Source organism: Nannobrachium achirus (genome assembly GCF_963921795.1).
Source record: "Nannobrachium achirus genome assembly, chromosome: 10".
Taxonomy (NCBI): domain Eukaryota; kingdom Metazoa; phylum Chordata; class Actinopteri; order Myctophiformes; family Myctophidae; genus Nannobrachium; species Nannobrachium achirus.
In genome coordinates this window covers 46,128,725-46,155,625 of record NC_137819.1, presented here as the reverse complement: position 1 = coordinate 46,155,625, position 26,901 = coordinate 46,128,725, and the positions used below count along the sequence as shown (strand labels likewise).

General features: G+C 42.4%; 1 protein-coding gene across 2 annotated transcripts in view; it reads left to right on the top strand.

Moving 5' to 3' along the window:
- The first annotated feature begins 1,455 nt into the window (after window positions 1-1,455).
- Window positions 1,456-26,901, top strand: part of LOC308292115 (oxysterol-binding protein-related protein 3-like) — a 32,279-nt gene continuing 6,833 nt past the window's right edge. The window contains exons 1-16 of one of the 2 annotated variants that reach the window (XM_080734370.1): window positions 1,456-1,596; window positions 12,558-12,657; window positions 13,436-13,552; window positions 14,237-14,290; window positions 15,050-15,163; window positions 18,056-18,208; window positions 19,649-19,739; window positions 19,995-20,098; window positions 21,136-21,225; window positions 21,495-21,654; window positions 22,205-22,329; window positions 22,495-22,614; window positions 22,857-22,950; window positions 23,071-23,312; window positions 24,025-24,162; window positions 25,711-25,774. In XM_080734370.1, coding sequence (XP_080590496.1) covers window positions 12,595-12,657; window positions 13,436-13,552; window positions 14,237-14,290; window positions 15,050-15,163; window positions 18,056-18,208; window positions 19,649-19,739; window positions 19,995-20,098; window positions 21,136-21,225; window positions 21,495-21,654; window positions 22,205-22,329; window positions 22,495-22,614; window positions 22,857-22,950; window positions 23,071-23,312; window positions 24,025-24,162; window positions 25,711-25,774 — 1,729 coding nt within the window. In that variant the 5' untranslated portion in view covers window positions 1,456-1,596; window positions 12,558-12,594. The remainder of the gene's footprint in view (window positions 1,597-12,557; window positions 12,658-13,435; window positions 13,553-14,236; window positions 14,291-15,049; window positions 15,164-18,055; window positions 18,209-19,648; window positions 19,740-19,994; window positions 20,099-21,135; window positions 21,226-21,494; window positions 21,655-22,204; window positions 22,330-22,494; window positions 22,615-22,856; window positions 22,951-23,070; window positions 23,313-24,024; window positions 24,163-25,710; window positions 25,775-26,901) is intronic. The other variant, XM_080734371.1, reaches the window with a different exon arrangement.

The following is a 26,901-nucleotide window of genomic DNA, read 5'->3' as shown; positions in this document are numbered from 1 at the left end:
ATCGTATTTAAAATAATAATTGTTGTTGGTGCAGGTGGTTTTGTCTTTTTTGGAATATCATATTTTTTGTCTTGACACACACACACACACACACCCACACACACACACACACACACACACACACACACACACACACACACACACACACACACACACACACACACACACACACACACACACACACACACACACATTCTATGCAGTATGGACCTAGCCAGTATGGACCACAGGGCCAGGGCTGTTTTGGGCAGTTGCAGTAACCTTATATAACCTATAGATGACACTCTGACTCATGGCTCACATTCGTGTGTGTGTGTGTGTGTGTCTGTCTGTGTGTGTGTGTGTGTGTGTGTGTGTGTGTGTGTGTGTGTGTGTGTACGCGCGCGTGCATGCGCGAGATATTGACTGAGTGACAGCATACTACTTACTAGCCCACAGAGAAAGAGAAGCTTCACCATAGTGGGATTTACTAGCAAAGTTGAAGATAGAAACACATAACCCCGAGGTCCTATAAAAAAAGAGACGTTATAGAAAAACAACCGCATTCATAATTAGTTCTGGATAGATTGCACAGCAGTGGTTGGGACTGACGAGTGTTTGTTTGCACTGTGTGAGTTAATAGGTTACATTCTTTGGGCGTGGTATATTGTTATGTCTATTGCATTCACACTCACAGTCCAGAGACCCATAGCCACAGACCATGAGACCGTAAATCTCTGATGGATGCCCCTGGTGTCTTTCCCCCAGTTCACACGCAGTTGTAATCAGGAAACACGGGTTAGTAACCTAATCATTACGCACATTCATCGAGAGCTTATTGTCTGTAGTCCAAGTTCCACCTGTTCACACGGCACGACACACCCAAGGCCGATGGCTCTCCTTTCAAAGAGAGAGAATACCATTTCCTCGTTTTTCCTCTTCTTTGTTGTGCCTCCTCGCCGTTGTCATGGCAATAGGTTGAGGGCGGAAGTATATGGCAGCCTCATGCCCATGCAAAGGAGGACATTTGTTTCGTCGGATAAGTTAAACAAATTACAAGACTCAGAGGAAGACGGGAAAATTGCGTCAGACTGAAAATAATAATAAAGTGAATGAAGCATAAACGAACACCCGTGTAGCCTAGACGTTTTTAAACCAGTCTACATATTATTTCTCTCTACCTCTTCAACCGCCCTCTGCTCTGACGTCAGACATTTTAAATATGAATGAAGTATTGTAGGCTACACCAGACACCTGCTATATTAATTCCAAGTACAGCAATTCAAGGGCATGTCCTGCGGGTTTTCTGACACCGGCAGCTGACCTGACCACACATGTTACCTGGATAGTTTTTTTCTTTTTTTTTTTACGTTTTAGATTTTTTTTTACTACGTCAACGTTCAGTGGTCCCGCCTACCTGTGTGACTGACATTCCTCCCCCGTTCATGTCCGAGTGCCATTGGCTCCGAGCAGCGTCGTTCACTCCTGTCCACCACCGATGCCCTCCCCCTCTCTCTCCACAACGCTGGTACATTCCCAGAGCGGAGCCGAGGCGACGTTTATATCCAACTATCTCTGGATATGATGAACTAATAATTCACCTCAGAACAAGCGTACGTAAGTGTTACTATTATTGACATTTCTGAACGGTTTATGCCTGTGGTGATGTGAAACTGTAAGCCAGGGAGTTTGCTTCGCTTGTTTTAGCTTCCCGTTTGAATGAAACGACAAAGTTGTTGACAGGTGACTGCTTCTCCTTCTCATTTTCAGAGTGAATGATTAATGGTGAAATATTGGCGGCCGATAGAATTATTAATGGGATTCGGGCGCCAGGCAGACGTGGCAGGGCAGGGTGTCGTCTGTCAAAGGCACCATGCCGCGAGACGAGCTGGTCTCCGGTGACTTTTTTGGGGGATTTCATGGGGAGCTTTGGGTGCCGCGCTGTGACTGTGTGAGCACATGGAACAGCAGAACATTTTGTCTTTACGCTGACAAGTTTGACTTTGCTGTGTTGGCTGCTGGCAAGAGGAACCGCGCTTGGCTCGAATTGTGGTTGACCCGGCTGCTACCATTGTTGACTGCCCAGTCACACAGAGGCTAACTTGTCCCATTGCTCAGTCACAGTCAGGGACATAGTAATTACGATTTATAAACAAACTCTCTCTCCAGTCGCAGTTTAAGCTATTATCGCCGATGTTCAAAGAATTGAAGGGTTTTGCTCTAGGCAAAATGTGAAGGTTTAGTGCCAGTGGGTCAAAACATGCACAGTAGACTGCTGTAGGCCTACTGGTGGGAAACAGATGTTACATCCATTCAGATAGCTACACAGTGTAGTAGGGCACTAGTGGCATTCTAACAGACGTCTGATAGCATACACAGTACTGAACAGGGACATTACATCCATTCAAAAAAATCTGTTGTATACAGTGCAGGGCAACAGCACAGCACGTTACATCCCTTCAGTTCAAACATATGTTCGATATACAGAAGCCTATATACTGGGAAGTGGGCAATAGGTACGTTGTTACATCAATTCAAACATATTGATATAAGGTCTAGGGTACTAGCCTACAGGGCAGGCCAACAGGCTTTACATCATTCAAACATATGTTTGATATACAGTGCAGGGCAACAAGATTGTTACAGCCATTCAAACATATTTTTCAGATACAAGTGCAGGACAACAGACTTTGCACCCACTCATCATGCTTGATTGATTCATTGATACAGTAGGCTACACAGTACACATCCAGTTACATCCAGTCAGACAGAGGTTTGATATAGGCTACAGTAGCCTACAGTGATTATTCAGTGATTATTCAAACAAATGTTTGATATAATACAGTACAGTAGCCTACAGGGCACAGCACACACAGCAACAGGCAGGGACGTTACAGCGATTCAAACAATCTATTTGGTATGCAGGATAGTTTACAGTGTATGGCAACGGGGAGGGATTTTATATGGGATTTTACATCCATTCAAAAATGTTTGACATACAGTGCAGGTAGGGCGACAGGAATTTCATCCTTTCAAACTGACGATAGGCAGTAGCCTTAGGCTTGGGCTTCTTATGCATATTGGATGGTTGGGTCTTCTTTAAAGAGCCAGCCCTTAGCGTAAAACATAGCGGTCACATCGGAAACATTCTTTATTTTGCCTGCAGAAATGTGCACTGGTCCCCACGTGTCCCTATGACTCACAGAGTTATCTCTGTCACTCCCTCCGTTCCACAACACCCACTTAAAGGCTGGTAAATACAGAGAACCCCCTGCCGTGACTAATGCACTGACTGATTAGACTCTCAAAATACTCACCCTGTGATCTCTAGTTGTCTCCTATGGGCCTATGTAGAGGCTATGTGTTGTGTTAAATGATGATATGTGTCCTACATTCCAGCCAAGGCAGACGGTGAATGGTGATTTTAAATTATTATTATTATTATTATTATTATTACTTATTTATTTGTTTTTTCTGGTGAGGGTGAAGTCATGTTTCAGCGTTACCCTATAAATAGCCCTCCATGCTTTATGCCCTCACAGTCTTCCTTCAAGCCCAAACAAACGGAATAGTACTACAGTATCCCCTCCCTTGCCTTCGGTTTCGTATCCATGGCAACCCGAGATGGAGCAGCAATACAGTGTGGCCCTCGTCTCAGAAGCAAGGAGATGAACATATTTTGCTATGCCTTCTCAGACCACAATATGGACATCCTAAACATCTCTCTCTCTCTCTCTCTCTCTCTCTCTCTCTCTCTCTCTCTCTCTCTCTCTCTCTCTCTCTCTCTCTCTCTCTCTCTCTGTGTCACCATTTCAGCTTCACTGTGATTAATTAATGTGCTGACTTGTCACACTGCTGCTGTGAACTCTTTTATTGTGTGTCTGCAAAGGTGACAGCTTGTCACATTAACTCAACTCTTCATATTTGGCTGCTAAACTTTGTTAACGATATGTTTAGTTTACTACCTGGAAACAGGTCAATGGCTTCAGCATGTGCTGTGCAGCCATGCATACACAGTGTTGTGTGTGGACAGTTCATTGCAGCCAATCCAGAGGCAGATGTAGGGACTTAATCCATTCTCTCCTGTTTTGTCGTGAACGGATTTGGCAGTTGATGGATGATGCTGCCGGATGTGGGCTTATTTCAAGCACCTTGTGCCAGCCCAGTATCATAATCAGCATATATACACAGATTTAACTCCATAATTCTGTGAAGAAGCTTTGCCAGAATATTAAGGAGCATTTACAAGAGGCAGAGTCACAGATGGTCCATCTGTAAAAGAGCCCATTTGCCTGGCTGGCCGTAAATCGAGGATAGTAGTATAGTATCATATGCTTGTGCTTCAGATACTGTAGTTTGGTGGTTGATGATGGCACATGGCAATCCTACTTTTGGAAGTGTGTGTGTGTGTGTGTGTGTGTGTGTGTGTGTGTGTGTGTGTGTGTGTGTGTGTGTGTGTGTGTGTGTGTGTGTGTGTGTGTGTGTGTGTGTGTGTGTGTGTGTGTGTGTGTGTGTGTGTGTGTGTGTGTGTGTCCATGACTATTCTATTCTAGTATGTTCACTTGGCCCAACTGTGTTTAAGCTAAATGCTGTTAATGTATTTATAATTCACTATTTTGAAGTGAACCTTCGCTTCCCTATTCTGAAGTGAACCTTGGCTTCCCTATTCTGAATTTACAGAAAGTTCACAACGCATCATCACGCTACAATGCGTCACAATCTGATACTTATGAGCTTCTACATTTTCAGCAAAGAGCCTTGGTGTAGAGTTGAGGCTGGGGACAAAAGGAGCAAACCAAGATCTGTGGGGGACCTTGATTAACTTAGACTTTTGTTCAGGATCTTTGGGTCCTTTTCTGCCTTTTATTGATAGTCTGACTCTAAGACTTAGACTATTAATAAAATTACCGTAATGAACGATATATAGTTATAGTGCTTAGTGGGAATGGCACTGAATGCGTGTGTGTGAGCGTGCATGCGTGTCCGCAACTGTTGGTGGCCCACATCAAGTCACCTTTGGACCAATGTGGTCTCCAACCCAAAATGAGTTTGACATGCCTGGTCTAAGTGGAGATGGACAGGAAACAGGCAGAGAGAGATGGGGAGAGACATGCAGCAAAGATCATCAGGAACTTGAACCCACAATGTGAATGCGCTGTCAGGCTACAATAGAGCTAAGTGGCTGTACTGGTAGGTACGGGCATAGGGGGGTTTAACTTGTCAGAGTGTACACATGTTGGCCAATTAACAATCAATCACTGGGCTCTGGTTTGAGGTCATTTATTTATTTATTTGTAAAATAGTGGGATATTTCACCCCAAAACATTTCCCCTAAATCTATGTCTACTTGAAGTCAAGTGCAGCATTTGTTCTAGGACTATTAGCTCATGGCTAAAGCTATGAACGTAGCTTTAGCAAGAAATCTTGACCAACCTTAAGTGTCCACGTGTGTAACTTTCACATGACTAGTACCAATAAAACATTTCTAGCTGCCTTATCTGACATTATGCAAATAAAAGAAAATTCGGCCTGGACATTTGCTTGACCGTCTAACTGTTCCTTTTGTCACAACTGCCGGTTCAATCTATAACACATTTTAACAGCTGCTCTCAAGAATAATCGTGATAAAAGTGGAAGAAAAACAACAACAATCTTGGAACTTCAGCTTGCAGTGAGTTAAAAAGCAAAACAAACAAACAAGTTGGGGGGGGTGCAAGAATAGCAGCTCAATGGTTCAAAAAGGAAGGATAGATTTTACTTAACTACAAGACATGATTTGAGTACAATATTACAATATTTGGATCAGAGATGTAGTGGAGAAGAAGTAAAAATATTGGCAAAGTACATATAACTCAAAAGTGTACTTATACAGTACTTAAGTAAATATACTTAATTACTTTACACCACATAGCGTGCCTACAGCCAGTTATTGGGCCACTGCCAAGACCACTTGCAATTTGACTCGGCCATTACTCTGTCAATTTTTTTTCATAAAAAAAAATAAATTTAAACGTGTCCATATTCACTGGAATGTCTGCTTTCATTTGCTGGTGCTCATATTGCCTCTCAATAAAAAGATAGCACGCTAAAATCGCGACTTCGGCTGTCCATGCATGAGCGCAGAAAGAGCACAAGCAGATCAGAACAGCCATCACATTCATCCGTTGCTTTGGAAATAAAGATCGGTTTATAATAATATAATATTCCCTATAAACAGTAAAATGTGTGTGATCGTTATGTTGATCAAATATGGTTTTATTGAAATGCAATCAAAGCCTAGAGCAATTGAAGTATAGTATCGTTGCTTGCTCAACAAGTAGAACTAGTACAGACTGATCTTGATGCATCCAAGACCTAACAATGGCAATGGCCGCCAAAGTGGGCGGAGTTAAGCCCCGAATCTTGCGGTGATGTCATAACCGACAGTCCCTATAGGCTCTGATGCAGCTAGACAGCGAGTAGCAGGTTTGATTCCCGAGCTCTACAACCTTTGCTGCTTGTCACTCCCTATCTCTCCTGTCTATCTCTGGAGTAGAGCCAGACCAATGTATCGGTTTGGCCAATATATTGTGTTGTTTGAAAAGATTTTCAATAGCAGATCTAAAAGCTCAAGTTATCATTTTTATTGTTATATAATAATAATAATTATTATTTTGTGCTTATTATAGTTCTCAAATAGAAACTATAATCAAATATATATTTTTCAAAGTTATTTGAATTGATTTAACAATACTGGTAAAAATATCAGTAATTGGTGGTCTAGGACTCCAGGACAAAATTGGGATGGGTATCGGACCCAAACATCTGGCATTGGTTGGGCTCTTATTTAAGAGAGACCAGAGTGTATGTATGGTGCCTTGAAGGGCATTCCATAGATGGGATATGTATGGCTCCGCTGCACAATGCCTAATCTCCAGAGCGCTGAATCAGCATTTAAAGAAAAATCATAGAGTAGACAGATCTGTGTGACCTCATAAAATCTCCAATTGCCATCGGCGTTTAACTTTTTTATTCCCTCATTTAGGCCTTGTGAATCTGAGCCATTGGCCCTCTGTGACACCAGTGACCCCTTTCCATCTCCTTAACGGGTCATTTACAAGGTGTAGTGCCATTAATGATTGACTCCTATTACGTAAGAGTGAAGACAAAACTCTGTGCTTCTAGTCTTACAGGGCAGTCGGGCAACAGTGTACACAATACCACAGTACACTCTGCAAGTCTGCATGCACTTGAGGTAAGTAGGGCACTCTGAGACGTTTTATCTCCTAGCCTAGTGACATTTTAAGTTCAAGATATATTACTACTAGAGATGTTACCGATCAATCGGCAATGGATCGGATCGGGCCGATCAAAGCATGATCGGCGATAATCGGTGGTTTAGATCAAAAGGTAAATTCACCGATCCGATCGGATCGGTGCATCTGATCAACCAGCCGTTCAGTATGCCCACTTGAGGCTATTTTGGGGTATTGATTTCCACAGTGCTGAAGGAATAATTAGTTACTGCTATGATAATAAATACATAGTAATGCTGGTAAATAACTATAAGGCAAATATATAAATGAATTCATGAGTGAATGAATGAAATAAAGTTAAAACATTAACATTTAGAAAATATAAATAATAACTTGATCGGATCGGTGATTGATCGGGATCGGGTGATCAAACTTTTGTGATCGGTGCTCGGTGATTGGTTCCAAAAAACCTGATCGGACCATCCCTAATTACTACTGCTGCATTTTATCCTACGCTCAGCCTCACTCTAGCTTTCAATCCACAAAGGGACAACGTTTCAGATAATGAGGTAGTTTCGTTTCAGTTCCAACTAATGCAAACTCTTTCTCTGAAGCTATGGAGTGGTGTGAAGTGGTGGTGAAGTATTGCCGCTGGGAAGTGATTCTTTGCAAATTTAGCTGTCGACTTGTGTAACAGCAACAGGAGAGGTGAGTCTAGGCGTGTAAGCCAGGGTGTTATGTAAAGTTGGGCTTGTTTGGTGTGCCCCTGTCCCCCTCTCCACCCCATCAGTATTTACAGTAGAAGAGATTGTTATCAGCCTGTCTGGTGTTTAAAGCTATGGCTTGCCCTGTAAATCACTGCTGTAACATGTAACTTGTGATTGCTAAGTTATGTGCTTTAATATACAGATTGTTTTCAAGGTAGAAATGAATGCACAATCGTATTTGGTGCAGTGTGGCCCATGGACGTTGCTGTTTTGTATAGGGCCTTGTTATACTTTTGTCAAGTACTGTTTCAGGTTATGAGTAATGATACCATATCTGGGCACTTTGCCTCTCCTTGGACAAAAGAGACATTTATAATCCCAAAATGACCCCCAGATTTATAAAGGAGAAATGGTACACAAGGTACTGTTTGGTAAAACTGCAAGTCAAGGGTACTCTACTTGAGATAGTACTAGTTCATTTATGAATTCATGCCTGGAAATTCATTTAGTCGTATTATCATTTATGAATAATCAGGAATTTACATGAGTTCTACTAGTGTTTCATTCATGACCTTGTGAATGAAAAAAACTGATTAAGTAAAGCATTAACGAAGGTAATTAGCCTACATCATCAATGATCACTTATTAAGCATGATCATGATTTTATTTTGAGTAGTTCATGACTAAATGGACTACTGAAGAAATGCCAGCCTACCACAGCACAGAGCAAGTATTGTAATCTTCATTGATTAAGCATTAGCTTGCTACTCATAACATAAGTTAATTTGTTGCCCTATAGACGTATTGTTCATCTTCCTTCCTTCAAGGCTAATGTAAGATGATATGTGTTTGTAATTGTTCCAAATTGATGATCAAGAATAACACTTTGCCAAAAACAGCGATCTACAAACTCACAATGTTTCGCAATGTAATGTGTTATGAGCTTGTAGATACATTTTTTTGCAAATGTTTGCTCATTTTGGTTTATTATTTAATAATTAACGTAATGCATAAGTCTTAACAGAATAAAATTCACCATTAAGTTAACCAAGGCAAGGGCCACAAACACGATAAACTCATGTGGCGGGTTGACTGTTCAGGATTCCATTTAGTTGTGAACTACTAAGTCGTCATTCATGATGTAGGCTACTACTTCCTTTAGTTAACGCTTAAATTATTCATACATGAGGACATGAATGAGGCACTGTGAACTCATGTCAATTCCTGATTTTAAATGAGGTATTAATGCATGAAATAAAGCATTTCCATGCATATTTTTATGTGTTACTCCATAGATTAGAAAAGCTCTAAGTGCTGTTAAATAAGCCTGTACTAGTCTACGCCACTTGATGAACTCTGAAGCGGCTGTCAAATGTTACACAGCTTCTTTAGCATGTGTAGTGAACTAGCGTCCTTTAGTGTTCATGGTACTTTATGTTTAACTGTACTCTACTGTGTTTGACTGTGTTGTTGGTCTGCTGGTAGCTTACAGTATGTGCTATGTTGGGTTGCGTGTATCGAGGCACGGATCACATTCTTTCCGGCTGATGACTCATGTCTTGGGCACAGAGCTGATTTTAAGAGAGCCTTGGGGAACTACAGAATACATACACACACACGCACGCACGCACGCACGCACGCACGCACGCACGCACACATTTGCATGCATGCACGAATGGAAATCCCATGGGCATTCACTCTTTGTGTTACCCCACCGGTCAGGAAAGTGTGCACCTCACTAAAGGGAGTGGCTCTAAAACACATTCAGACTAGATGTACAATGCATACCATGAGTACACAAACACACACAGCCAACCAGGTTGGGACAAGTGATTTGTGGCAAGAGAGGAATGTATGTTACATCACAGAAGAGTGTGAAGAAGCTCGCTGTTCAGCCCAAGCAGCCACAGGTATGAAGGCGTCTGTAACTATGGCCCTGTTTCAATCTGTTCAACAAACATGATCTCAGAAGTCAGAATGTCACTAGACTTTTGAGACAGATTTCTGGCTCTGATATTGCCGATCCCGATTATGGAGACTTTGGAGAGTCCTCCTAGACCAGCTATAACAGATGTTTTCACCGATTAAAGTTTCTATTTGAGAACTTTGTAAACCAATAAATAAAACTTTATTCAACCACTTAAGATCCTTACACACCAGAGTGTTCCTTACACACCAGAGTGTGTAAGGAACCTTCTTGCCGTTCCTGGCTTTGCCCTGGGTTAGCTCCCACAGTGTCAGTTTGCTTGCCTCTCGTTCCGGGTGTCTGCCGCAGAGCCCTGCCAGCCTCATCCATCTCTCTCTGACCTTGTCTGTGACCCGCCGCGGTAGGTCCCCATAGAGGACACGATTTCTGATGTGGTCTGTCCATGTGACAACCAGTGCTAGCTACAAGATCTACATGCACAATTTACCTTACCTGTCCCTCTGTATTGAAACCTCTCGTATGCTTAATTGGTTGATTACTGATGAGATGGAGACTTTTGTTTATTCCTGGAAGTTTATTTTACATAAATCACTCAAATACACATCATTATTAGCACATTATACATGCTGCAGTTGGTATATTGAAAGAAATGGTGCTGTTGTAATTCATGTGTGAGGAATGCGTGATATCTGTGCTGTGTTATTAGTGAGCCAAACAATAACGTGCTCATGGCTTATTAGTCACTGTGTTTGTTATTGCCATGGTGTTCAGACTCAGAGATGACTTCAGATGAGGAGTCATATGAATTTTACTGGGTACCACTACCTACCTGGCTATAATTTATCACCACGCACATACGCACACACATGACGAAATGTGTTATTCGAACAAATCGGTCCCGCAAATCCACACCCATTCAAAGGCAAAACATTCGAGCAAAGAGTTTCACGTCACTAGCACGACTGAGCTTGGACTCAAAGAATCTTGGGTAATGAAGGCATGTCTTTACATGTTATTAAAGAATATATATTTTTAATTTATTTTATTACTTTTACTTAGGGATGCAACTTATGGATTCATTCATTAATTGATAGTTGATAACCTTATTGATCGATTAACCAATTAATTGATAAGCAGCGTTTTTCGGACCAAAATTGAAAATTCGTGCAGAAACATAATTGCCTTGTATATATAGAACATTAACGCGCATCAACAAACTTCAGCTGGACACAGACACACACACACCCCCCCTTTGCAGTGCTCTATGGAATCCTTAATTTGATCAAGGATTACTGCTATTACGTAAAGCTCACATTTGATATCACACACACCATACCTGTAACCAAAAAAAAAAGAAAAGATTAATTATAATCGTTTATTTTAATCGATTAGTTTCTTAAAAGCAATTAATCAATTTTAGATTAATTGTTAACATCCCTACTTTTACTTTGTGACAGAGTTCTCAAATTCTTCCCGAACCCGACCCGACTCAATGTTTTCGGGCCAGGTAGGGTCTAAAATGTATGCTAATTAGTCGGGCTGGGCTGGGCTGGGCCTCGGGCTGGCCCAGTTAGGGCTGAGGCTTAATTTTCAGGTCTGTTGAGTACTCTAATGGGAGGTCTTAGTACACCAAGTTCAGTTTGTCCATGCATGTGTATGGTATTCTATTGTATGTACAGTATGGTGGAAGTTGAACCCTGAACTCTGTGAGTGTTTATATGAGTCCATAGAACTGATGAGTTGGAGTCTGGACTAGAGATAAAATCTTATTGCTTGGTTTCCTATTAATCATTCAAGTCTCGTGACTCTAGTCATGTGCATGTCAACATTGGCTGTGACCAAAATTGTCAAGTCAAGGCAAGTATATTTGTATAGCACATTACACAAAGGCAGTTCAGGGTGCTTTACATAAGTAATGCAAGAAGGCATTCAAATATACAGTGTAAGTCATTTAAACTCATAAAATACTGAAATAAAATAATAATTATAAAAGGGTATATGCTAAAAATGTGTCTGTTGAAAATGTTTCCTGGTCAAAAGCATTGGAGAGCACATCTTTTAGTCTGGATTTAAAATGAGTCAGAGTTGAGTTGGTGCAAGCCTCTGGAAGTTTGTTCCAACTAGTGACATATTTAACTCTGGAAAAAGTTAGTAGATTATTCCCGGACGATATCAGTCAAACATCAGTCATTAGAATTACCCGCTTTTGTGCTCGGGTGGCAGAGTGGTAAAGTCCCTGCCTGACACCATGGCGGCTGTAGGTTTTTGAATCCACCGTGGTTCATCCGGCTTTGACACGTGTCTATGCGAACACAATTGTGTTTGGACCGAGGAGGGAAGCCAGGCAGGGAGGAGGATATTGGTTATTGCTCTTACTCCCAGGTCCTCCCGGTGGGGGCTCCTCACTGGCAGGTGAGTCAGTGGGATACAACAGCAGTGACTTAAACACCTACGCTTTTAACATCTTTTTTTGTAACCACTTAAGGCCTATGTTGTTGTACAAGGAATAGCAAAAATAGCTGATCTAGAAGCTCAATCTTTGAAATGTAATTATAAAGAATCACCTTTTGTTGACATGCTTGAAATAGGGAGACCAGGGTTAAATGGTTAAACATCTCTCTCCAGTCCAAGGCCTTGCTGACATCAGAGCGACTGATAATGTCCCCAGTGACACTGTGCTGTGCTCTCTGATTATTCTGACTTCTGCAGAAACAAGACCACAGGGGGCTGAAAGCGTCGTGGAAAGATGACATCGTTGTCACCTACTCACAGTGACAGCAGTGGCTCTTCTAAACATGACAGCAACCAGGTTTGTGTGTTTGTTTGTTCACGGATTTCCATGTGCCTGTCCTCCGTGTGTGTGTGCATGCATGCGTGTTCTGCTCTTATTACTAGGAATGCATCGACATCTCTGCCCGAAATTATTCGGTCAAAATCTATTAAAAATTTCAGTCACTATATAATGAGGAACAGGGGAAAAGAGAAAAAATACACAAGTGGTAAACAAGGTACAGCTGATGTCACACAGTGGATGATGAAGGGACGGGGGACACAGCTGGTAGCGCACAATGGGATGGACCTGCACAGGGTGAAGAGGGAGGGACACCAGGGAGGCGAGGGGCAGACAGGGGGATGACAAGCTTAGTAAACCACAGAACAGAGTCACAGCCATGACAGCAATTGTACAAACAATTGGCAAGGTTAGTAAAAAGTTTTTTGGCAAAGAATCTTCATTTTGGTGCATCACTACGTCTTACTGTATAGCTTGTGATTGTTCACATGAACAGTTACTGTGAAATATCAAAGTACACCGCACAGTATAAGTCAGCCCTTGCAGCCACTATTAGCATTTTAATGTTCTTTCTTTTACACCACAAATCATGATCTCCTGAAGGACATCTAACAGCCCTAACGTCCTTTTGTCCGTGTGTGTGTGCGGCTGTGTGTGTGTGTGGCTGTGTGTGTGTGTGCGCGCGTGTGTTATTGCCATTTGATGAATTCATCTGCAAAGTGATCACTTTCTGACAAAGCCCATACAATGAGCCATCCAACACTTCTCTCTCTCTCTCTCTGGTTTCTCTCTCCAGGACAGCTGGGAGATCGTGGAGGGCCTCAGGGGGGTTCCTGCCATCATGCAGGAGCCTGACAAACAGGAGGGCATCCTGCTGAAGAGGAGGAAGTGGCCTATGAAGGGATGGCACAAGGTGAGCCTCACACCCAAGGTCAAGTTGAGTTGAGTTCAACAAGGAAACTTGATGAGCTTTGTATTGCAGCTTGTCCCCGATTATTTATATTTACAAGTGAAGAACATGGTGTGTGGGTGTCTTTTCTTAAAAAAAAAACAATCAAAAAAGCATAACAAGACAAATGCTTTGAAAATGTCTGTCTGTCCGTATGATATACCATATCTGATACTAAACAGTGCCCAAATTTGGAGATAACTGACATCACTGATACTGCCACTGCACATGCGGCTCCGCCATGGTAGCAGCCGCATGCTGAAATAGTAAGTGCCCAAATTTGGAGATGACTGACATCACTGATACGTTTGGGTTCTCCAACATTCCTTCTTCAAACCTGTCAGCAATATGTTGTCATGTTGCTTCTTGTATTTTGTACGTCACAGTACTAAATCTCTGAGAGGTCGGAGCTCCGACCAGGAATTATGATTATTTCTACTCGGAAGTCGGAGAATTCCCAATTCCTTCTTGACAACGCTCCCTACCTTTGATTGAGGTGTTAGCCCTATATGCATAGATACAATAAGCTATACTGTAATGACACCAGGACTGTAATCTGAGTTCCCAGATTTTTTGTTCTAGGGAGGACAGGATGTTGTGTATGATGAATGAATGAGTGTTAATTCTGTATACTTTCTGTCTATGTAGAGATACTTTGTGCTGGAGAAAGGCATTCTGAAGTATTCAAAGCGCGGGACCGATGTAGGTATCCCATCAATTATGTTGTCCACTCCTGCACACACACACACACACACACACACACACACACACACACACACACACACACACACACACACACACACACACACACACACACACACACACACACACACACACACATTTTTATTAAAGGGACTACACCATGAATTTTCATTTTTCCCAATTTTTATGTATTTTCTTGGTGTCCCACCAGCAACTTCTATCCTCACAAAGTCCTATTTCTGACCATTGTGTCTTTCTCAGTTTATGGGCAGATCTATGTTAGCATGTCTCAGAACGGTCCTGATTGTGAAATGTCAGATTTGTGATGTCACAAGGCCTGAGAAGGAGGCAGGAGGAGCTGGGAGAGGGTTGGGGAGGGGTGGGCAGGCCTGAGAAGGAGGCAGGAGGAGCTGGGAGAGGGTTGGGGAGGGGTGGGCAGGCCTGCTGAGCAGGAGGTGGGGAGGAGTGTGGGGCCAAAACTGGCTCAATAGCGCAGTCCTCCCACTCAAGACAAGGTGGTACTGCAGCTGAAAATGCTCTGAAAGCCAGGCAGAAATGACAGGGGCTCTGTATTCAGGAGTGGTAATTTAGCCTCAAACCTTTTCAAAAACGTTTTTGGGACACAAACAGTGTTATATAAATTATTTTTAAATGCATGGTGTAGGACCTTTAAAAGAGTAATTCAATTTGATTTCTAGTAGTATTCACCTCCTTATGTTTACAATTCTTTGCCTGACCTCGATCTTTGTGTTTGCTTAGCTGAAGAAAGGGAAGATCCATGGCTGCATTGATGTTGGCCTGTCAGTCATGTCTATTAAGAAGAAAGCCATGTGCATCGATTTGGACACAGAAGATAATATTTATCACCTCAAGGTAATGCACACATGCACACACTAGGGTGATTTTTTTTCCAAAATGGTTTCTTTCCTATTAACACATTCAATTCCCAAACATAATTGTTTTTTCCCCTACCCTTGAAACATTGCTGAATATTTGTGAGGAACCTGGGTTCCTCACAAATATTGGAAGTGTATTTGGAAGTGCCTTCCATAAAAAAAGAAGGCCTTCTATGATTCCGTTTGCGTCATGGTGTCATCAGGCGACGTCCCCCGAGTGAAAATACAGTTGGTTAGCCTCGAATAGCCGAGAACGCCATCTAGCGTCCAAAGCGTGTGAACGCGTTCTGTGCACTGAAAGTGTTAATAGTATTCGTTTTTGAGAAAAGCCTGCCCTGGCCTGCTCCACCCCTCCCTTGAAGCCAGTGGCATCAATTCAGCAACAGCTAAGGTGTGGCAAGGTCACCTGATAGCATCAATCTCAATGGCCAGGAAACACTTCATTTCCAAAGGTACAGTAACAGTACACCAGTATCACATGACAAACTGCATCATCATTTAAACATCTTCAACTAGAACTCTCCACGACACATGTAAGAATGTTCAGTGACGTCCAAACGATCTTGTAGAGGTAAAAAGATAACACAACAACAATGGTGTTAAAGTTAAATGAAATCAATTACCATCTCAATTATGGATTTACAGTGGGGCAGAAGCAAGGACGTTTTTCCTACCAGAGCTGAGCCAATGCCATGCCCAACGCGGAAGCTCTTCTCTCGCTGTTTTGGCAAAGTATAGTTTTGACAAAACCATGGCGGAGGCGCGGCGTCTCAAGCGACCTTGACCCACGTGAGGCCCTGCCGAGCTAGCTAAATTGAGCCGGGCCGAGCATTGTGAAGGTCAATTGAGCCGACTCAGCACCGTTCGAGTTACGTACCCAGGGGGACAGAATAGTAAATAATGTTTAGGCAAGGGCGTTTGTCTACTGACCAATCACAGTGCATCCTTGCACAAGCTCCTCCCCCTACTCTCCTCCGCTCCGGTAGGAATAACACACTCGCGGGGCAGAAGGGGCATGTGTTCCGAATACATGGCGTTCAGACTTACTTGACCTACTTGACTTATAGCACTATAATAATGGAAACTGCTCTAAGCGCTCTGCCTTCCCAATCAACATAATTAATTCGTATTTTAACAAGCAAATTAATTGACCAGGGTGCCAACTTTCTATGGCAGCTACACCTTGTAGCACACCTTGCCATACTAAACTGATGCCCTTGCTTGAAGCACCAATATAATCTGTGCCTATGCAAAAACATGTAAAGTCTCCACATATTTAACACAAATGGTGTTCATTGACAGTATTTTAAATAGACCCTGCAAGCCTTTCTTAGGGGTTTTGCTTCTAAGTCAGTTCTATTGTTTTATTGTATTTTATTTGCGTTTATTCTCTGTTATCCCCTTTTTAATTAATTAATTATTTTAGCAATTGATTTTATTTGCTGTTTTAATTCTTAAGGCCAGCATGCTGTGCTTTTACCTTTCTCTGTGAAGCACTTTATAACCTTGTTTGGAAAAGTGCTATACAGATAAATCCATTATTGTGAAATTGCTAACTTCGCTGTCAACAGCTGCATTGACCAATCCGAAATGCATTGAAATTCAGCCAAAATAATGAAACATATGTTTGCAAAACATACCCAGATGGAAAATCCTTCTTGGCCACTTGTCAGCACAGGGTTTAAGTGTGCTATGGTTAGGGCAGGAATTTGGACATTAACTGCATCTGGGAGAAGAAGAAAAAACACCCCAAAACATTAATTACTAAAAGAAAAACTAAATTATGCTCGAAACTGAATACTATTTATAAATAACCAATGTTAATTTCAGTTTAGTTCTTGTTTTTCCACACAAGCTTAGTTTTAGTTAAAATTCTAATTAACACATAGATTGTTCTCGTGTTGGTTAATCTTGCCCGCACACATACACCAGCCACTTAATTGGGTACGCCTGTCCAACTGCACTAAAGCAATTTTTCGATCAGCCGATCCCATGGCAGAAACCCGATCCATTCGGCCTGTAGACTTGGTCAAGATGGTCTGCTGCAGTTCAAACCGAGGATCAGAATGGGGGAGGAAAGGTGATTCAAGTGGCTTTGGTCTGGCATGGTTGTTAGTGTCAAGCGGGCTGATCTGAGTATTTACCGATAACTGAATCTGATCTACTACCAGGGTTTACAGAGAATGGTCCGAAAAAGAAAACATTTACAGTGAGCAGCAGTTTTCTGGCCTAAAATGCCTCGTTTATGACAGAGGTCAGAGGTGAAGGTCAGAGGTGAATGGCCAGACTGGTTTGAGCTGACAGACTGGCAACACTAACTCCAAAAACCACTCGTTACAACCGAGGAATGCAGAAGAACATCTCTGAAAGCACAACAACCTCAAACCTTGAAGCAGACTTTCTTAACCCATTTAGACCTGTTACACCTATAATGTTGTTATACCTTTCAAGATGGGAACGCCTCTATGTGTCATCTTGGTTGTTGCTATACAGGTATATCGCTGTTGTTGGGCAGAAACCTATTATCTCCATATTCTAACGTTTTGTGTTTTTCTGTAAATTAATGCCCTACTTGATCATATTCTACAGTGTCTGCGCTGCGTTTTGAGCTTGTACTGTAGATCTGCTACTTTTGGTATTTTAAAAATGGAATATGAGTTTTCCACCCGACAGACGATATATAGCAAGCAAAAGGTTTTTCAGAAAACGTAGGTAGGATTTTGAAGACGTTTTCGGCCTAAATTCAATACAATTCAGTTGACCTTTCCATTACACTCACACACAGACGGCAACATGGATTCCTCTTTTCGTACACACTGCCGTCCCCGGCTGACCGTGCAAAATCTTGTCTTTTGTTCCCGTTGGCCAGGTGAAGTCCGCAGAGCTTTTTGAGGAGTGGGTGTCAAAGCTGCGAACCCACCGTGTTTTCCGTCAGAACGAGATCGCCAGGGACCCCTATGAGAGGAACCTGTTCCACCCACACACCACCTCCTCCCCAGCCCCCAACGACTCCACCTGGAAGGTAATACATCCGAAGGTTGTTTAGAGGAAAACAATTACTCGTGTTAATCTATCCATTTGGCTTCATTTTTACACTATCAGAGTGAAATTAACACTGGGGATTTTGCATTGCAGCTATTGTGCAGGGGCTGTAAATCATTGAACGTGCTTGAATGTTGACGAGTTTTGAATACATTCTGGGAAGTGCTTTTGAATTTCAAATAAATTGCAGGAAGACGCTTGAACCACATAAACCCTATTCTGGGCATATCATTATGCAAACATTCTGCAAAAATAGGCGAACAGTTGCCGAAAATAGCTGATGGCTTGTAAATGAGCTATCTGGGCTCAGCAAAAAAGGTGATCTCTCATCTCCAACTTCGGCAGCTAGATTATTGACTAACTCTAGGAGGCGCAACCACATCACACCAGTCCTGGCCTCCCTTCACTGGCTGCCGGTGAGTTTCAGAATTAATTTTAAGATTTTACTGACGACTTTTAAAGCCTTGCGAGGTCAGACTCCCAGTTACATTTTAGACTTGCTGCTATGAGCCTGTGCACAACCTTAGATCCTCAGGCAGGGCTCTCTAGACTGTTCCCCAAACTCGCCTCATCACTAATCACTATTATAGGTGATCAGGCTTTTGCAGTCTGGGCAGTGGGCTCCCTAGACTCTGGATCGCCCTGCTTCAAGACCTCAGGGTGGCAAACTCAGTCTCATCTTTTAAATCACTTCTGAGAACCTACTTTTATACCAAGGCCTTCTCTTAGATAATTGTTATTGTTTTGTTTATTGTTGTAATGGTTTTATTATTATTTATTGTTTTCTAAGGCCCCATTTACACTGGCAGCCAAATCCAGTCTGAATCAGGTCTGTGCCACATCCAGATTGATAAAACAATAGTTCAGCGTAGGTTTTACAGAAGAAATGTTGATTGGAATTCAGTGGACAGACACAGAAATCCAACGTCTCCTAGCACTTTGGGGGGATGCCTCAGTACAAGCGAAAATGTACAGGAACAATCAAGGCAATTTATGATGACATATCTTACAGCATGGCAGAAAATGGGTTCGCAAGGTCCTATCTGCAATGTCGGAGGAAAATGTACAATTTGACGAACACATATAAAGAGAGACAAGTCATGATGCCTACATCATTACGACGGTAACCAAAGCAGATATGTCGATGCAGGGCGGCTTTGGGTTAACGTTGTTAAAATCAGTCTGAACACACAGATTCGATCTGGTCACTTGCAAATGCAGTGTGAACAGTCGGGCCAAAAGATCGGATTTGAGAAATAAATCAGATTTAGGCTGGATTTGACTGCAGTCTAAATGGGGCCTAAGATATTTTCAGAGAAAGGATTTGGTGTAGAGGGGGGAAAAAAGTAGGGGAGCAAATATAGAGCAATCAACATCTTATGTCACATTCTCTCTCTGTCTCTCTGTCTGTCTCTGTCAGAGGTCTACTCTCACAAAGCAGGCGTCCGTACAGCAGGCGAAGGTCAGTGCCTGGCTCCACACCTCAGAGGACATGAACAAATGTTGCAGAGGTTGGTCTCTCTTACTGCTGTCACCATTGTTTCATTACTTTATTATTAGAATTGGATTATTTAAATCTTTTTATGAATATTATTAGTTGCTATTTTTATGTACTTCATCCTGCTGGCTACTCAGTGCCTCTGACGTATCTTGCACAGCATTGCAGGTCTCTTATCTGTGTCACTGTCTTGCTGTTTGAATTGTGTTTTTTAGATGTTTTTTTAAAGGTTCTATTAAGCTTCTGTCTCTCACTGTCTGTCTGTCAGACTTAGAGGAATGTGAGTCGTACCTCTTGGAACTCAACTTGCTGCTGAGGAGCATGGAAGTACTTCACAGAACATACTCCGCCCCTGCCATCAGTGCATTACAGGTATATACTCAAACATGCATGCACGGACACACCCACACACGTGCACACACATTTTGAACATAGTAGTAGATGCATAAATGGTTGACATTCCAGTGTATGTATCTAGCAATGTAGACATGTTGACATTCCATTGTATGTATCTAGCAAGAGTCCAATCTATGGATTACAGAAGGCAGTGCTCTTCCAAATGTGCCAACTGCCAATAATGGAAGATATGGAACAGACACTTGCCAGGCAGTGACTTAGCTTTTGACTTGGACGTTATCTAGGCTTCCAAATACAAACACAGCAGTCAGTTATAACGTCCTCAGAAATAAGTAGTAGACTTCACCAAGTCAGATATACTTGCACAGTGGTCATTAGGGTCAGGCAGATCTGACCAGCCTAAACAACCAGTAGAGTGTGTGTCCATCTTGCCATTGGGTTTCCTTCTGAAGCCCAGGAAACTTGACTCACCCCTCTGGGCCAGGAGAACCTTAAGGCCCACGCATACTCCACTTTTAGGTGATAAGCCTTTAACCTTACAGTGTTTTTAGTGTTCTAAATCCACTATACAATTGGAACAACTGGAAAATAATGTCTCTGGTAGTGTGGGTCTGAGAGGTAAAATGTGTCCCACTTGATCTAATGTACAACATGACATGCCGGAGGAGCGAGCGAGTGAGTAGGCAGGAAGGTGAGGAATTGGAATGTGGTTGTCTTCTGGACTGGCATCTAATCCTCGCCTCCATGCTGCGGGCGTGGCTATAGCGCAAGTAGAAGATGTGAGTGGAGTGAGCAAATTTGGCTAATGTGTGTGGGGATGGATGGATTTAGGTGTGTCTGCAGGTGTGTCTGCTAAAATCAGCCTTCCCACACACATTCAAGGGGAGAGACAGCCTCTGTCATGACATGTTTTTATCTACCCTGACCCGTCTCTCTCTCTCTTTCTCTCTCTCTCTCTCTCTCTTGTGCATTTGGTTATTCTTCTAGTCCACCTCTGCAAAGGAAAGTGTCAGTTCCTCTTAACAGTTTTTCTATTCCTTGTTGTGTTCTAGGCATCTAGCTATGACATCCCCAAGAAGGAGAAGAGACCGAGGAGATGGCGCTCCAAAAACAGTGGCAAAGATGGCAAATCTAGTCTTCAGGTACACATGCACGCATTCATGCACGCATTCATGCACGTATGCACGCACGCACGCACGCACGCACGCACGCACGCACGCACGCACGCACGCACGCACGCACGCGCACACACACACACACACACACACACACACACATACATACACAGCCACACGCACACATAGCTTGTCATGCATGTACTGACTGGCTGGTCTGCTGTTCTCGAAAGCTTTTAAAGCTGTTATCAAAGTGCACCTCTTTAATAAGCATTTTCTGTCCTTCTCTTGTCCAGGTCCCGAGTTGTATCTCCTCTGACTCCCCTCGCCACCACGCCTCCCACCCCAACCTCTCCATCACTGAGCCCAGTAGCCAGGATGCCGGCCCCCTCTCGCCAGACTCGCCCACGGACGCAAACCATCTGCAGGAGGACTTCTGCAGGCTGGCCAACAACAGTGAGTCCTTCTCTTCTTTGTCCAGTGGGGGTGGGAATGGGGGGGTCATCTCTCACGTACTCTGTATCACTTATAGGACAACTTTGTTTTTTTACTACAAGGGTTCATATTTTAGATAGTCTTTAGAGAAAAATCTCATTTACTTATTTCTATCGTTTTTGTGATTTTAACGATTTTGATTTGCATGCATGCCCCCAGGTTGGGGGCATGCATGCAAGTGGCTAAATATGTCTTTTTAGACACAATAAGCCCATTCCAAAGATGAACCACAATCTTTCATGGGCAGATGTGACTTATGGGGGCTGGTGTAAATAGTAACAAAGAAATTGCCGGTTTATTGTGTCATAAAAAAAACATATTTTGTACGCATGCCCCCACCCACTGAAATCAAAATAGTAAAATCGCTAAAACAATAGAAAGCAGCAGAAAACATTTTAACACTCATCTTTTCTTTTCTCTTGTTACAATCTAAAATATGAACCCTTGTTGTAAAAAAAACTAAGGTTGTCCTTTAACTTTTTATCCTTTTATCTTGTTTGTCTGGATCCAGTTCACTCTACGTTGAAGTCTGCCTTCAGCTCCTTGACTGCAGAGAGAGACAGGTTGAGACACACCATCGACCTGCAGGCTCCTACTCCGCCGCAGGTGATCTGCTTAAAGAATGCGTATGCCTCGGTAAGTCTGTGAGGTTGCCTTTGCACATGTGTGCAGTAGGTTGTGCCATGCATGTGTGCGCACATTTCTGGTGGTGTGTGCGTTTTCGTACGCCGCACTCATGGAATGTGTGAGTGACGACCATGAGACTCACTCACAGCTGTTTCTCTCTCATCGACCAATCAGGATCTCCCGGATGGTTCCCGCTCCCTGGTGCACCAGGCGTCCAATGACAGCAAAGCGTCCGACTCTCTGTCGGAGTTCTTTGACGCTCAGGAGTACCTCCTCTCGTCGTCTTCCTCAGAGGTCAGATACACACAGCTCGTTCCAATGCTCAATAAGATCCCCTCTTGTGTAACTCTATTTACGTGTGTTACAGTAGATAGGATTCGAATGACCGCTCCTGACATGGTCTTTATAAGAACATGCATTCAGGGCCAAAGATGACCCAGAAGGACTGTATTTACAGATGCCATGATTGATGCGAGGTGTTGGCCTCCGGCTGTCCTTTTGGCTGACATTTTGTGTCTTTGATCCCCCGTGTCCAGATGTCAGACGATGACTCCTACATCAGTGATATCAGCGACACCGTCTCCATGGATACCTACGTCAACGAGGGAGGCAGCGAGAGGCACGGCTCAGGTACACTGCCGCTTTCAAAACCACCGCCCCTTCTAAGCCATTCTCCCCCCCTCCGTTCACACCATGTTCTCAAGCCTCTCTCTTACCCTTTCTTTCATCCCTTTGACCTTCTCCCTCCAGTTAGTAGCAGCGTGGTGCCCCTGGCTCGCCGTCGCTCCAGACTCCCTGCTCCGGCTCCCAGCAGCGGCGGCGTGAGCCTGTGGAACATCCTGCGGAACAACATAGGCAAGGACCTGTCCAAGGTGTCCATGCCCGTGCAGCTCAACGAGCCGCTCAACACCCTGCAGAGGCTGTGTGAGGAACTGGAATACAGCGAGCTGCTGGACACGGCCAACCAGACCCACGACCCCTACCAGCGCATGGTGAGAGCTCACGTGTGTGTTTAGGCATTTCACGTGTGTGCGGGAAGCACATGCGACTCGCAGCCAACAAACCGGCATTGGAAGGTGACCAAGAAACGGAACAGACTCTGCTGTTTACACCACCAGCTCACCCCATGCTGCGTTCTCACTCGATGCAAAATATACAAATAGAGATACAAAACTACAGCATATTTATAGCTTTGTAGCTGAAGTTGAAACCAGACAAACCTTTTTGTAGCTTTGTAGCTGTTGTAGATTTTGTAGCAGCCAGCAGCTACAAACATCTGATGCATCTTTGTATCTTCATGTTGCTGGCTTTCATTGAAAATGAACTGTAACTGTATCTTTGTAACTTTATCATTAGACCCTTTAGAAACCCAAACCTCACATCACGACCTAAATAGAAAAGAGGTATGTCTTGTGTTAGAAAAGAAATAATGATGATGCGTGAGGAATTGGACACAGGATCTCTAACGGTGCACAGAGAATTGTTTCATATACATGTTGTTGACACTAATGATGTGTGCACACGTGCCTGTGTTTCATGTACAAACACATACACGCCGTGGAGTTCAGCACCACGTGCACACATGCCTACACTAACAGGAGTTATTACATGTACAATGCATACACACACACGCACACACACGTCACGCACACACACCCCCAGTGCTTTAACTAAACACACCCTCTTCCCCTGACTTCCACACAGGTGTACGTGGCAACATTTGCAGTTTCTGCGTATGCATCCAGCTACTTCCGCGCTGGAAGCAAACCCTTCAACCCTGTCTTGGGAGAGACCTACGAGTGTGACAGACCTGACAAGGGCTTCAGGTTTATTGCGGAACAGGTCAGCACTCATACGCTAAGATGAAGCTCCTGTGTAGAAATTGGGTTTTGCTGTTCATCGTGTGAAACAGCATGTGATACCACATTTTATTCCAACCTGATTGTTTTCCTTCTATTTACTAAAATGATAGAGATGGAGATTTCCTGAACAATTATTATTATTATTAATAATAATAACAATAATAAGCGTTTATAGCGACCGTCAGGTCGCAAGTTACTATGAAAAGCTGTCTGTCTGTCACGTCACGTCACGTCACGTCACGTCACGTCACGTCACATCATGTCACACTTTTTTCCCTACTCTTATCTCTGGCACCGTTGCCCCTATCCATGCCAAACCTTTGCACACACACTCCTTGGCTGGCAAACCACAACCAGAAGAATCGACAACACAAAGATAAAATCCAATGCATGACAATAACAGAATCAAGAAATAAAGAAATACATTTCAACTAAGATGGCTGGGAGTTGAAAGCAGCTTTATAAAGGGCACAGACTCAGCAAGCCTTATGTCCTTGGGTAGGGCATTCCAAAGTGTCAGAGCTCTGATTGCAAAAGCACGGTCACCTTTTGTTTTCAAGTGGCACTTTGGAATGACCAGCAGTGCTTTTCCCAAAGATACAGTAGGGGTGAGTAAAATCTGATATGTAGGAAACAGAGGGAGCAAGACCAGATCTGGCCTTGAAGGTGATTAATACAATTTTAAAATCAATTGTAAAGGATAAGGGCTGGAAGAAGTGTAAAGAAACCATGCAGCTGCATTCTGAACAAGCTGCAGACAGTGGGTACGTTTTGTAGAGACAGGAATAGAGGGCATTACCCCAACAAACACTGCGGCAATCATTACCATCAGTATAAAAGCTTAACTTTAACCCATTTAGACCTGAACACAATATGACGCAATATTTTATGCTTTAAATATAAAAAAATAGCAGATATACAAGCTCACAGCGCGGCACCGAGTGCCGCGCTGCGAGCTTGTAGATCTGCTATTTTTGAAAAATCGTGAAAATTTGAATTTTGACCCGATTCTATAAGTGTCTTTTGAATCCTTCTAAGATTTTTGGAAAAAAACCTAGGTTTCTATGTCAGCAATCTGGCCAGCCATCGTCAAAGAAAAGGTCCTTTTCACGTAACTGGAGCTCAGTTAGCCTGTTCTTGAGAGACTACTATGTCAGTGGTTCTCAAACCTTTTCATGTGAAGGACCCCCAAAATGATATGTATTTGGCCACGGACCCCCATCTCAAAATATCTAGTTCCAGGGACCACCCAGAAGCAAAATTTGAGTTACAAACGTTCGTTTTGAAAATACATATATTCAAAGATTTGCACACATTTTCACGGATTTTTCAAAAATAGCAGATCTACAAGCTCACAGCGCGGCACTCGGTGCCGCGCTGTGAGCTTGTATATCTGCTATTTTTCACTGGTTAAAGCATTCAATAATTCTAGGCCTGAATGGGTTAAACACATTTTCTTACGCTCCCTTAAATTAGTTTTTATTGTGAAGGGACATACACAGACTCTCTTCTCTGCTCTCTTCCTCAGGTGAGCCATCACCCACCAGTGTCGGCATGTCATGCTGATTCAAAGAACTTCGCATTTTGGCAAGGTTAGCAGTGCACGATGGAACGATGTTCATGATAAACTATAATACACGTTATCCCTCTGCTTTGAGATCCTCTCGTTGAAGTTGGCTGAAAAAGGCCATGAAACTTATACATAAATATGTAACGCATACATAAATATGTTACGCATACTGCCAAACGTAGGACAATAATGTCCAACTTTTGAATTGTCCCATGAAATACTTTTTTTTTTTTACGTTACATTATATTTGACATATTTTTACTTTTATTATATACATTCTCTCTCTCAGGGAATGCCATTATCAGCCAATGTTCAAATCTTGAGATTTAACACGAAAACATGTTAACGCGTCTTGGGCACTGAAAGTGTAAATGCCCTCTAAATGTGTGTTTCTCGTGCCAAGGACGCCCAAAATGTATTTGGCTGCGGACCTCCACCTGAAAATGTTTTTTAAGATTATATTGTGAATATTTAAAATGTTTTTACATTATAATGAAAAAAGGTATAGGCAATATTTTACAAAACTGTAACAAGCAAATCCACTCTGGAAACTAACTCAAAGTACACTGACTTGAATAAAATGTAAAACTATAATAGTTACTCTCTCTCTCGTCTACACTCTAAAAACAAAAACTAGGCTCTACTCAATTTTATTGGTGAAACATTTTTACACTCAAAAATATTGAGTAAATATTACTGTTATGAAATCAGGTAGATGATACTCAATTAATTTGAGTAAAAGTAACCAAAACTTTTACGTACTTATTAACAACTAAAATTGAGTACAATGACCTAAAGAAATTGAGTAGATATAATAAAATTATTCAGTCAATGCCACAAAAGACTACAAGTAAATACATTGAAATATTAAGTAGATCTAATTGAATATTAGAGTATGATTTAACAAAACAAATATGTCACATTTACTCTATTCATTTACTTTTATTGATTTAATTCATATAGTACCATTTACCCCTTTCATTTACTTTACCTTTTACTCCAGGAGTACATGATGTCAAATGAATACACATGAAATAATTATGCAGATAATTATGTTTTTAATCAACTAATTTTGACCAGTGTAACACCACATCAAGTATGAACATTCAACATACTTTAGTATGTAAATGACATGCAACAATGCCTGCA